General features: G+C 47.8%; 1 protein-coding gene across 1 annotated transcript in view; it reads right to left on the bottom strand.

Moving 5' to 3' along the window:
- Positions 1-11,120: 11,120 nt before the first annotated feature.
- The window catches only part of yjefn3 (YjeF N-terminal domain containing 3), an 86,724-nt gene continuing 84,172 nt past the window's right edge, over positions 11,121-13,672 (bottom strand). Inside the window, exons 6-7 of the mRNA XM_080430352.1 lie at positions 13,142-13,292; positions 11,121-12,539 (exon numbers count right to left, since the gene is read on the bottom strand). Of these exons, the coding sequence (XP_080286478.1) occupies positions 12,343-12,539; positions 13,142-13,292 (348 nt within the window). The 3' untranslated portion in view covers positions 11,121-12,342. The remainder of the gene's footprint in view (positions 12,540-13,141; positions 13,293-13,672) is intronic.

Raw genomic sequence — 13,672 nt, 5'->3', positions numbered from 1 at the left:
AACACCGGTGCTTGTTTCTCGCACATGATTTGGCAACACGCAAAACGAAAGCGAAACCTAACTGCAGCATGCAAACCGAAAGCGAAACCTAACTGCATCATGCAAACCAAAAGCGAAACCTAACATGCAACTGACAAACGTGTCCCAACTGACAATTTACCAGTTACCAGTTACAGCCAGTTTGCCGATTGTAGTATAGATGCACGTTTGACGGGTCCATATATTCAGTATAACTGGTTCAAAACACATAAATTATGCTTTCGACATGTCATTCATCATATTACCTTAAATGTATGTTTCAAGGTTATTATAGTTAACTAAAACTAACGAAATAACGAAAACTAAAGGTGAAAAAACATTTCAGTTAACTAAACTAAATAAAAACTAAAAGAAAAAAGAAAAACGATAACTAACTGAAACTATATTGTGAAGAAAAAAGAAAAACGATAACTAACTGAAACTATATTGTGTGTTTACAAAACTAACTAAAACTAAGTCAAAATGCCCTTCATTTTAGTTTTTGTCAATATCTATAAGCCTTTTAGATTTAAATTAATTTGATTAATTTCCCCTGCGCAGTTCTACGTCAGTTGCAGTCACCGTTGGTCCGCTGACGTAGTCGCCCCAAAACACCGTCGCCCCAGGGCAAATCCGGCGGTATTAGAATCACTGGTACGAAAGAATTGGGGGCGAGCGTGTTTTGGGGCGAGGTACTCCGGTTGTTTTCAATGTGCATCGTAGCACGTGAGCAGCACTGACTGACTGACTGACTGCACGGCACTGCACGTTACTTTATAATGGCGACGGAGAAACAAGTTGGGAGAAATATGGTCCTATATGGGATTTATTTGAATACAACAGCAAGAAAGACAATAACAATTGCCTTGTAGTGCAAACGGGTGATACAATGTGGAGCAATTATGAAGGGGAAAAACCCCACGGTCCACAGTGTAAAGTAACTAAGTACATTTACTCAAGTAGCCTACTGTAGCCCACTTAAGTAAAAAGTTGAGGTACTTTTGCTTTACTGGAGTATTTCCAATTGTCTGTATTTTTACTTCTACTCCACTACATCTCTCAGAGGTAATAATGGTACTTTTGCTCCACTACAATTATTTGAAAACTTTAGTTATTAGTTTTACCACGGTTCTCCGTTTACTACTCACTATGGGATATCAGCGCCCTCAGGCGATGAGACAGAGCAACACACACGCTCCCGGCGCCAATACTGATTGGCTAAGGGTATGTCACGAGTCCGGAAGGACCCGGGAGTATAAAGCTCCCCCGTGACGTAGGCTCTTCCTCTTTTCTCCACTCTGCAAGCGAATGCGCAGATATTCACACACAAAAAGCAAGAAAATTTCAACCTAACCCACCGCGGGAATACGGAGTATCTCCCCACGGGAAAACCTTGCTATAAGTTCTCTCCCGGAACTTATTTTATTATTTTATTTGTCTATCCTCTCAGTTTCTTCCCTTGTCTGGCATTTGAAAACGCCGGTTAGCGTTTTTCATTCATTTAGCGACTAGGCTACTAGTAGCAGCTAGGCTAAGGTGCTACTAGCCAAAGTTTAGGCCGCTGTGTTCCAGACCAGGATGGAACCACCGAGGACCTGCGGACGACCGAGGTGCGACCTCCTCGTCGCCGCAGACGACCCCCACAGTGTCTGCATTTACTGCTGTGGGGTCGCCCATGCCGTTGACGCCAAGGTACGCCAGGGCGAGAGGGACGAGTGCCCAGCGTGCTCGTCCTTCACCAGCCAGCAGCTCGACGCCCGGCTTGCCAGGGTAGAGACCCTGGTCGGCTGGGCCAGGAGCGATCCAGGCATGGCGTCCGTCACCACCAGCACAGGGACCCCAGGAGTGCCGCCCGAGAGGACACTCATGGGACCCCCACCGGTGCCGACGCCGAAGGAAAAGCGGCCAGCGGCGGAGACGCCGCCTTCCGTCGCTGCCGCTGTACACATGTCGCCGCCGCAGCTAACCAGCAGCGCCTCCACCTCCCCCCACCGACGCTACGACTGGGCTGCCTCGTTGGCCGATAGCGAGGAGGAGCTGGCCTTCGAGGAGCTGGAGGACGAGTTGGACCTCGCGTCATACCAGGAGGTCCAGGAGGTGTCCATGGCGAGCGCCGAGGGGGATGGCGGAAACCCCGACACCGTCGAAGTGGTCGTCGAAGAGGTCACCGAACCAGTAACAGCGGTATTCAAACGGGCTATCGCCAGGTGCGGGTTGGTGCAGCCCGTAGAGAGCCGCAACGCCACCGCTCTCGCAGCAGGCTTCCAGGGCTTGGAGGCTCCACCAACACGGGTGGTGGAGTCCAAGAAGCTCCCTGAAGCGATGGGGTTCCAGACGGCCTTGGTGAGCTCCTGGGGGGATCACCAAGACCCACAAAAGCTAGCTTTCCCCATCGACCTGATCTCCGCCAGGGAACTGGGGCTGATCGAAGTCCCTCCGATGGACCCTGTGTTGGCGGAAGGACTGGAGGACATGCAACCAGGTACGGTGGTGCTTGGGGGCGCCACACCGTCCTTTTATAACGAGGAAATGAGGAAATCCTCCGCGGCGTTGAAGAAGACCTACGCCGCGGCTGGACAGGTCGCAAAGACCCTCAACGCCGTTACCATCCTCCAGGGCTCCTCTGCCGTGCGACTAGCGGAGCTGAAGACGAAATGGGGCGATGACGCTAAGGAGCTGCATCGCCTTAACCAGCTCACCATTTCCTGCACCCAGCACGCCATCAACTGGACCGGCCGGGTGTTGGACGACTGCGCGACCATAGAGAGGGTGCGGTGGCTCGACCTCGCCACCTTCACAAGAGACGCGCAGAAAATAGACGCGAAGAAGAAGCTGCTGGCCCTTCCACTCAAAGCAAGTAATCTCTTCTGCGGTGCAGAGAAGTACTTAAAGGACTCCACGGAGTCGGCGAGGGCCCGGAAAGAGGCAGCGGCGGGTCTTTTGGCCCCGAAGCCTCCCCACCCAGGCAGACCCCGCCAGGAGAGGTCTGCCATACGGGGGAGACTCTCCTCATCTCGCCAACCCAGCGCCAGCGGCAGCTCCCGCAACTCCTCGGCCCGTCCATCCAGAATGGAAGGGCCCATGTCGCTGGGAGCCGGCGACGTCCGTCGCAAAGACCCCCGTTCCCCCCCTCCTTCTTCCCCCCGACCCACACGACGCGGCGGGAGAGGACGTGGTCGCGGGCAGCATGTTTGACATTTGCCCCCCGGTGTTACCGGTTGTTCGGCTGCCCCCCCCACATCCACACGGACGGAGTGGGGGGGGAGTAGCCCCCCTGGTCACCTCGGGAAAGAGACGTTGCCTTTTCATGGCCCCGACGGACTTGAAAAACAAAAGACAAAAAGTGACAATGTTACAGAGCCAGGCCTCTGCCGTATTGTGTTGTCAGAATGTTGTTTGCCAGGGTGTTTGTGTGCAAAATGTGGTTCCAATAAATGTTCTGAAATTTACAAAACCTCTCATCATTTCACCCGTCTCAGAGCGGCGATGCGGAGGGACCCCCCTTGGGGGGGCCCCTCCATATCAATGCCCTCCACCCATAAGCCCACAGCGCTTGGACAGTCCCTTTGGAGACTGTCCAAGCGCTGCTGGGATGAATTTTGTGCATGCTATGAACAAGACAAAGGTATTAAACCCATTGCTAATTCCAAACGCCAATGTACAAGGGTCACGCCAAAATTTCCATTTCTACCATCCATCCAGCAGAGGGCGCCAGAGGCCCACTGTGGGAAGGAAGGTTTGCAAAATGGCGGCGCGGGTCGAGGGTCACCCCAATATTAACAGTCTGCCGTGCACCGAGTCACGCCAACCTCTGGAGGGCGACAGAGTGCCTCTTTCAGTAGAGGTGGCTCCGTCGCTTCCTTTAGTCAGGCCAAGGGCCCTAGACAAGATGGCGGCGGACCTTGTAGACAACGTGAGAATAGTGCGGAACACTTCCGCACTAGGTCACGTGATCTCTACACGCAGAACGTCAGGATCGACGCGACCTCCTTTGTCTCTAGCGAGCTCCACAGCTGTAGCTCCGCTGAACAGAGTTTTAGCGTCTCCGGTTCCCATGGTAACGGTTTCACGACCAGTGGAACTAGCGACGGCAGCATCCAGCGACAATCCTCTCGCTCAATGCTTGGATCAATGGAAACTTTGCAAGCCGTGCCCTTGGGTGCTGCGCACCGTTCGCAAGGGTTACAGACTGCAGTTTGCCAGGAAGCCGCCCATGACAGACAAGGTATTGTACACCCGAGCGTCGGGCCAAGCGGCCAAGACCTTGAGAGAGGAAGTAGCCTCCCTTCTGGACAAGGGCGCGATAGAGAAATTATCTCCGGATCAGAACCGTCTGGGGTTCTATTCGGAATATTTTCTGGTGAAAAAGAAAGGGGGGGGCGTAAGACCCATATTGAATCTGAAGGGACTCAACAGGTTCCTGCGGGTTTTTCATTTTCAAATGCTAACGACCGTGAAGTTATTACGCACGGTGCGTCAGGGCGACTGGTGGACGAGCATCGATTTGAAAGATGCTTACTTCCACATTCCAATTTACCCCCCGCACAGGAAGTTCCTGCGCTTCGGCTTCGAAGGGGAAGTGTACGAGTACATGGTTCTCCCTTTTGGTATGTCGTTGAGCCCACGGGTGTTTGTGAAGTGTACCAACGCGGCCATTGCTCCACTACGGAGCCGGGGAATCCGTCTGTCGACCTACATCGACGACTGGTTGATAGCCGCAGGCTCGGAGGAGGAGGTGGCGCGGCACACGGCCATGGCCATCTCCCATCTGACGTCACTGGGTTTCACAATCAACGTCAAGAAGAGCGTTTTGGTTCCGTCCCAGCGGGCCACCTTCTTGGGGATCTCGCTGGACTCGAACACGCTCAGGGCACGTCTATCCAAGGAGAGGATAGACAGCGTTTTAGCTTGTGTGAGATCTTTCCGCCCGGGGCGGGAAGTTACTTACAAACAATGCATGCAAGCAGTAGGTCTCATGGCCTCAGCCATTCACTTAATCCGCTTGGGCAGGCTCTACATGAGACCCGCTCAGAGGTGGCTGAGGGCCCTTCGGATCCCACCCACCTCAGGTCGTCGGCTTGTGATGGTGTCTCCATGGTGTGTGGAGGCACTCAGACCATGGTCACAAGCAGCCTTTCTGTCCCAGGGGGTCAGTATAGGAGCTGTGATTTCGTGGAAGGTCATCACCACGGACGCCAGCTTGGCTGGGTGGGGTGCCGTCCACGAGGGCAGGTGGACCAGGGGAATGTGGGATCCGACACTGCAGTCGGCTCACATCAACTACCTGGAACTGCTGGCGGTTTTCCTCGCTCTGAAACATTTCGAGGCACAGATCTTGGGTTGTCATGTCGCGGTCAGAACGGACAATACGACAACCATGTGTTTTATCAACAAGCAGGGAGGCTTGACCTCCCTGGTGTTGGATGGTCTAGCACGCGAGATGACGCTTTGGTGCGAGTCACGGCTCGCGTCCATACGGGCGTCTCATGTACCGGGCCTCCTGAACCACGGAGCGGACTTGCTGTCCAGGGGCGGTCTCCGGTACGGGGAATGGTCACTCCACCCGATAGTGGCGAAGGATATCTGGCACAGATTCGGTCGCCCCCAGGTCGATTTGTTTGCCTCCGAAGAGAACGCGAAGTGTTTTCGGTTCTTCTCAGTGAGGAAGGGGGACCGTTCCATGGGCGTGGACGCCTTGGCACACAGTTGGCCGAGCGAACTGCTTTATGCCTTCCCGCCAATGGAGTTGATCCTCCCCACCTTGGAGAGGGTCAGGCTCCAGGGGTTGTCGGTGTTGCTGGTGGCTCCAGCATGGGGCACGTGGAGGTCGGAGATAGCTCCGCTCCTTTACGATGCGCCTCTGGCCCTCCCTCCCAGGGCAGACCTGGTGAGGCAGGGAGGGAACGAGCTGTTCCACGAGCGCCCTCAGGACCTAGACCTATGGGTTTGGCCCGTGAGAGGGCGAATTTGACTTCATGTGGCCTCCCCCCTGACGTGGTGGCTACCATCCAGGGTGCGAGGGCTATGTCCACAAGGGAAGCTTACGAGGTCAGATGGAATATGTTCGCATCTTGGTGTCTGGAGCAGTCACCAGTGGTGGTGGCTGTCCAGGCCCCGGTGGGCAGCATTCTTACCTTTCTACAGGGAAGGCTAAGTCAAGGTTTATCCTTCTCGACAGTGAAAGTGTATTTGGCTGCCATTTCGGCTTGCCACCTAGGTTTCGACGATGGCAAGACGGTGGGTCAGCATAACTTCGTGCGCCGGTTTATGAACGGCGCCAGAAGAGCTAGACCAGTCAACAGGCCACTGTTCCCAGTCTGGGATTTGACGGTGGTGCTGGATGCACTGTGCCGTCACCCGTTCGAGCCTTTTGAGTCTATGGATCTGAAGGTCATTAGTCTCAAAACGGTCCTTTTGGTGGCCCTGTCTACGGCTAAACGGGTCAGTGACTTGCATGCGCTCTCGGTGAGCCCGGAGTGCATGAGTTTTCTGAACAACGACAGGAGGGTTTTGCTTAAACCAAACCTGGCGTTCGTTACAAAGACCGGGGTGGTGGCCCCGGATCCGGTTGAATTGGTCGCTTTTCATCCACCTCCCTTCGCTTCGGCGGAGGACAGGCGGTTACATTGCCTCTGCCCGGTGAGAGCTTTGAAGCTCTATTGCCAGAGGACGGCGGCCAATCGCTCATCGACACAACTCTTTGTCTCTTTTGGCGTGGGGGTTCAGAGGAAGGCGGTCACCAAAGCGACGCTTTCTAGATGGATCCGAGATGCCATTAAGCTGGCTTATGTGAGCAGTGGTGTCCCAGTCCCGGGGGGTCTGAGGGCCCACTCTACTAGAGGCATGGCTACGTCCTGGGCTCTCTACAAGGGAGCTTCGATCCAGGAGATTTGTGCGGCTGCAAATTGGTCGTCACCATCGACTTTTGCGGCCTTTTACAGTCTGGACGTGGCGGCGTCATCAGTGGCGCACGCTGTCCTGGGTGTGGCTGCTGCCTCCAGGTCAGTGGAGGATAGGGAGTAGGCTTGGGGCTTTCTCCTTATCTTCAACTTCCTCTTTAGGTTTCCTTGGGACCAGCAGGGCTGTGTCTTGGGGAATGAGGGCCCTGCTCCTCAGTTTTATGAGGCGGACTGTGTCTGCCTGTTAGAGAATAAGGCAGACTCTAGAGTCTGTCAGGGCCTACTCTTATTATCTATCCCGCACCCCAGCCCGGTGGGCTGGGGGGGCGCCCAGGGGTCATGAGGTCGTGGACCTATGGCCTGGGGTTCTTAGGTCACGTCCTGGGGGACGTGACCTGGGGCTGAGGGGCGTGCGGGGTTGTCGGGGTTGTGTGGCTCATTACCTCAAGGGGGGTTTATGAATCCCATAGTGAGTAGTAAACGGAGAACCGTGGTAAAACTAGAGGTTACGAATGTAACCCCGGTTTTAGTAGGTTCGGAGTTTACTACTCACCAGACACCCCTTTCTGTGCGCATTTGGCATGCAGAGAGGAGAATGTTAAGAGGAAGAGCCTACGTCACGGGGGAGCTTTATACTCCCGGGTCCTTCCGGACTCGTGACATACCCTTAGCCAATCAGTATTGGCGCCGGGAGCGTGTGTGTTGCTCTGTCTCATCGCCTGAGGGCGCTGATATCCCATAGTGAGTAGTAAACTCCGAACCTACTAAAACCGGGGTTACATTCGTAACCTCTAGTTACTTTGTAGGTATTTTGATTATTATTACAAAACATACATTATACCCACTTCATTTCGGCCATTTGAAAATAGCCGATCTACAAGCTCACAATGCTTTGGTGAGCTTGTAGATCTGCTTTTTTCAAAAGATTTGTTTACCTTTTATAGCCTACATTTTGAAAACTTGTGAAATGGGACACTCTGCATAATGAGTACTTTTACCTTTGTTTGTAATTTTGATACCAATACTTTTGTGCTTTTACTCAAGTACATTTTGAATTCCAGACTTTTACTTGTAACAGAGTATTTCTACATTGCAGTATTGATACTTTTACTTAAGTAACAAATGTGAGTACTTTTCCCACCACTGATAGCGAGTACAAGGCAGCCTCTCTGAGCACCTCAGAAACCTGAGACCCCTGGACCCTGTGTGTGTCATGAAAGGGTTTATGTTCATATATTGTATGGCTATTTTGATTTATACCAGGCACACAGTACATGTTGCAATTAAGGCTGCTATCTTGTGGACTGTTGTGTGGATGGTTGATTGTCAAACAGTAACTGAATAATATATATTTTTAAATGGTATCTTTTGTTTTAGTTTTTATCACACAATCCTTACTTTGACCTTTTGAATCCTGCACCTGACAAAAAACCCAAAGTATGAAAAAAAACTAAAACTAACACTAAAACTAATAAAAACTAAACTAAAACTAAGCTTTCTCACAAAAATAGAAACTAAATAAAAACTAGCAAACCCGCTCTGAAAACTAACTAAAACTAATTGAATTAGATTTTTTTCGGTCAAAACTAACTAAAACTAACTGAATTAGATTTTTTTTCGGTCAAAACTAACTAAAACTAACTGAATTAGAAAAAAAATTGTCAAAACTAACTAAAACTAAACTACAATGAAAAATCCAAAACTATTATAACCTTGGTATGTTTAAATGTAAATGTATTTTTTTCTTCTGTTAAATAGGAACAATAGGCCCAAACACCTTAAACAGTAAAATCCACAGTGTTCATGTATCCATTTGTTACCCTGAGAGTGTACAAATGTAATGCGTGTAACATTTATACACTTTCAGGGTGAAATTAACACTGAAGATTTTACAGTAGAAGAGTTTCAAGCTCTCTAAAACAGTTCTGCCCTTTCTACTGTCACTGGATCTGTAAATAGTAGAGCCTCTCTCTCTCTCTCTCTCTCTCTCTCTCTCTCTCTCTCTCTCTCTCTCTCTCTCTCTCTCTCTCTCTCATTCACTCTCACAGGCACCGGACAGTGCCAGATGCTGTGCTCCCCCTGATTCCACTTCTGGTTCAGTTTTGTAACTTTAACAGCCGCTGATTGCGGGGCAATGTGCTGCCAGAGAGTGGAAGTGTCGTCATCTAGCATGCCATTCAGTTAAAAACACTTCAAAACACAGACATAGGACATTCTTATGAGGTGCGAAGCCCTGCCGCTCATTTACGCTGTCTGCGTCGTTGTAGTTTATGAATGATGCTCATAAAATCCCAATCCCAGAGGTTAATTCCATGCAGCACTTTTGCAACACACAACAAAAGAATGTCATTAGAGTGCATTTTGTAGCATTTGAATCATTGATTTAATCACATCCAGCTACTGTAATTGCTGCATAGAATAATGGGCAGCTTAAATACTTTTTTGAAAAGAACATTTTTACATATTTAAGAGATTGAGGTATCTTGAGCTGACTTCTTCCCAAAATGTATATTTAGCCATTTTGATTGAATTCTGGACCTTTAAAAAAATACTTTGATTAGAAATAATTCTTACCAGTATGTTGTTGTTGTTTCATTATCTTTTTTTCTATGTTCTCCCAATTCAGTCTTAAGCCCTATTCGCACTGGATTAGTATTATGTAGGGACCTACATAATGGGTGATTTGTAATAATGACTGGGGATTACTTTAGAAATTACCTCTGGTAATTTCTAAATTACCAGAGGTCCCTATATAATACTAATCCAGTGCGAATAGGGCTTTAGACCAATTCCCAATAGAGCACTGAAGTCTGACATCACTGTCTCGTTAGAGGGCGCTATCCCCCTTTTTCGTATTGGAATTCCCATAGGCAAATCTTAGATTGCGTCATGTAAGAACTGTGTTCCAGAAATAAACTAATCACCCCGGAGATGGATATGAAGCATCAACTGACGGTGGAGAAGTACTAATTTCTCCAAACACAGACGTTATCAAATTAAACTCAATATTTTTATATGACGCGATCTAAGATTTAGCTAAAAAATTACGCCGTACCCCAGGGGAAGTGGGTGTGACGTCAGGACTTCGGAACTTCTGATACACGTGATGTCGGCATCCACTTCACTAGGAGGACATAATGCTATTCTTCATAATGCTATTCCTCTCAGAGCCACTCCCCACTGAACAGTCGCCCCGACCAACCTATAGGAGTCCCTATAGTGCAGCGACAGAGATCACCCTCCCCGCGGGCTTCACACCTATAAACACGGCCAATTGTGTTTACTGGAACAGGTATAGTCATGAAATTCAATGGGCCACTAATGATCCAAAGCTCATTACTCACCATGGGATAGGAATGGAATGGCGTGCAAGGCCATTGAGTTCTCAGCTGTATTCTAGAAGCACCCTGCATGTTGCTCCTATGACAGGTTTTGCACCACTGTGTGTGCAAAGGAATCAGCATTCCATTACAAAGATATGCGCACGCATGGGGCACACACACGCACTGTAAAGTACTGAGTGTTAACTTGACTCAAAGTGGGTTCATTTAGTTACATTTGTACACTCTGAGTTAGAAATGGATAAATTAACAAGATTATTTTACTGTGCGCGGACACACGCACGCACGCACGCACACACACACACACACACACACAACCTCATTAGTATTCAGTGGAGGCTCCTCTTAGCAGAAGCACACATTACATCACCTATAAACAACATAGAAACGTATTCAGTCATTCTTATTGAACCTATTACAGTATTTAAATATATTTAATGACGTGGAGACCTTCCTCTACTTTGACCAACTAAAATATAATCATCCTCACCTGTTTATGGTTTGATTACCCAGATCAGATCCATTTGGGTAGGACCGGTAAACAAGAGAAACGGTGTGTGAGCATCAGACACGTAAAGAAATACACGCGTAATTGTTTGTGATGTCTGTATGACGTGACCACACACGCTTGTTGTATGTGTACAGTACAGTATATGATCATATCTACATACAACATGGATGTGTTGGTCATGGACTTATTTTCAGATGGTGAGTGCACTCTCTGGGATGTCTCTCATTATGTCTTTATTACTGATTCTGAACGAGCAAGAAGAAAACACCAGCACCGCCCCTCAAACACCTTCTGTGTAATTGACTCTTTTTATTGGACAAAGAGAAACCTGTGGGTCAACCGTATCAGCGAATGGATGGACAGAGACCAAGGAAAAGCAGCAGAGGCTCAGTGTTCATTTAGAATTAGATTGAAATGAACACTGAGGATTTTATACTTTCAGAGTCAAATTAAAACTCCACATTGCATTGTGTATACAGTTTTACCTTTAAAAAAAAACACACACTTCAACAGGAAGAAAAACTTTGACTTTGAAAAATATGCTTTGAAAAAAATTGCATTTGAGTGAGTAGAGTACCCCTGGCAATAAACGTGCATACATGTACTTTAAGTGTGCTCCAGTGTTTTACTTCGGATAGTTTAATTGAAGTGGCCACTTAAAACGCTTTGCATACTCTTGAGTGGTTGGTTACAGTATATCTCTGCTGTCGGGCAGAGACCAGCTATGTCCAAAATATTAACTTTTCAGGAAATACAAAAAAAAACATGTTTTTAGAACAACACAATACTGCTTCATCAAAGTCGGTATGGTGACTTTATACATTGTCAGATACTTGAATGTGTCCTTATATTATCATCACTAATACCCAAATACAGCTCAAGTGGAGTTAGGAGGTTTTTGACCATTAATGTGGAGATAGGGTTTTTATCAGTCTGGCTTCGTCATTCTAAACAATGGGGGACAAACCACCTAACTCCACAAGTTAGAGTTAGGCGGGTTTGTCCGACAGTTTGAGGATCCAATGGAGTTAGGAGGTTTAGTCAGAAGCACTTTTTTAATACTGTTCATCGGTTCGATATTTGTAAAACCCACACACAGACGTAAAGGGTGTTCAATAGCACTGATTTATTACAAAAATAAATAAATGGAGATAGCTGGTCTCTGCCCCGACAGCGACGATATCAAACATAACTCCAAATAACTTTGATCTGTTTTGCTGAGAGGAGAGGAAAAAAGAATCACAGAATAGTATAATGTTGCAGTGTATGCGAAGAAGAAGATACGAGCACTCCTCAAATCATTCCCTATAGAAGACATGTGACTCAAAGCACAAACTTTAAACATTATCCATGTGACTCCAAGCACAAAAATCTAAATCCTCCTACTGTAGTTTAGCAGAGCTGATTCTGACCAAGGTGCAACCTGCTCTAAAGCACATGAGAGATAGATAGCACATCAACAATATATCACAGTAACAATCTATAAAATACAAAACATGAGAATAGATTAACCATATTTATTCAAACATGAGGAGTATGTTGCTGTACTGGGCGCGGTGTGGCGTTGCGTGTGTTACAGCTCTATTAGACAGTCTGTGCCAGGGTACTCTGGGAGGTTCAGGTCGAACTTCTTCTGGATGTCGTACGGCAAGAAGCGTCCAGCCAAGAAATGTTTCCCGGAGAAACTAGCGGCACACTTCTTTGGTGCAGTGAGTGAGATGAGAATATCAGGGGTTATCCCATCCTGATTGGTCATGTCTACATCCCATCCTGGGGACAGGAAAGAGGCAGAGAGAGAGAGAGAGAGAGAGAGAGAGAGACAGAGAGAGAGAAAAAGAGAGAGAGAGTGTGAGACAAAGGGAGGAACACTTTTAAACACTAAACAGAAGAGCATCCAATTGTTAAACTGAATACTTTTTATTTGTGTTTGTATTTTATTTTCTGTCCTTTATGTTGAAAGCAAAATCGATGCTTAACAGATGAGACACCTGCTCGAGAAACAGGATTCCAGCACCGGAGATGTAGAGAGAGTGTGTTTGTGATATAAGACCCGGTCACAGGCCAAATGGATGTTCTACAGCAGACTACATGAGTTCCTGATGTAGAACCAAGTTGGCCAAGGAAAAGAGACAATGAGGTGCTGGTGACAGCTACAAATTACAGTTTTTTTGTGCTCACACTCAGGGTAATGTATTTGAGGTGGGATGAGCTCACACTATGCTTACTGCAGCGTAAGATTTTCACTCGCTTGTGCTTCCAGACATTTAAACATCCGTGCAACATTGCTTGGGAGTTGCTTGACGCCTATTTGTCACGTAGTGTCACGTACTGAACCCTAAGCCAAATGATGTCATGGAGTGTGAACGATTTACCTGAGGGCACGTCCACACTGGCAATGGGGATCTTGATCTGCTTGAGGGTGACCAGTATACCGGTGAAGGGCTCCTTAATGTTGTCATGGTCTGTCTCTGGACCCAGGATGGCGTCAACCACAACATGGTAGGCATCGTTAATCAACCCAACCTGAAGACAGAAGACATCATCATCAACATTATGTGAAGAGTATGGTTTCAAAATATGATAACTACAAAAAGTGGTACTTTAATAGTAGTTTAATAGAGTCTTTGGTTGACATCTCATCCAGTATTTTCAGAACTCAATCATATATATTTCAGAAAAACACTGGTGGTGATCTTTGGGTAAATGTTTTCTTCCAAAATGTACTTTGTCTTAGAATAGAACACTTCTAGTATTGCGTAGCCAGACAATCAGAGATCTCTGTCTACTGATGCATCTGGTGACTTATAAATTCAATTATGGGCAAAACCGGGCGGAAACAATTTGGAGATTTAAAGGGGAATTGTGTGGTTTATGTTTTTTTTTACATGGGCTCTTATTTTGGA

The sequence above is a fragment of the Gymnoscopelus braueri genome, assembly GCF_963280865.1.
Source record: "Gymnoscopelus braueri genome assembly, chromosome: 6".
In the NCBI taxonomy this organism is placed as follows: Eukaryota; Metazoa; Chordata; class Actinopteri; order Myctophiformes; family Myctophidae; genus Gymnoscopelus; species Gymnoscopelus braueri.
The sequence above is the reverse complement of the archived record's forward strand: the minus strand, read 5'-3'. Positions and strand labels throughout refer to the sequence as shown.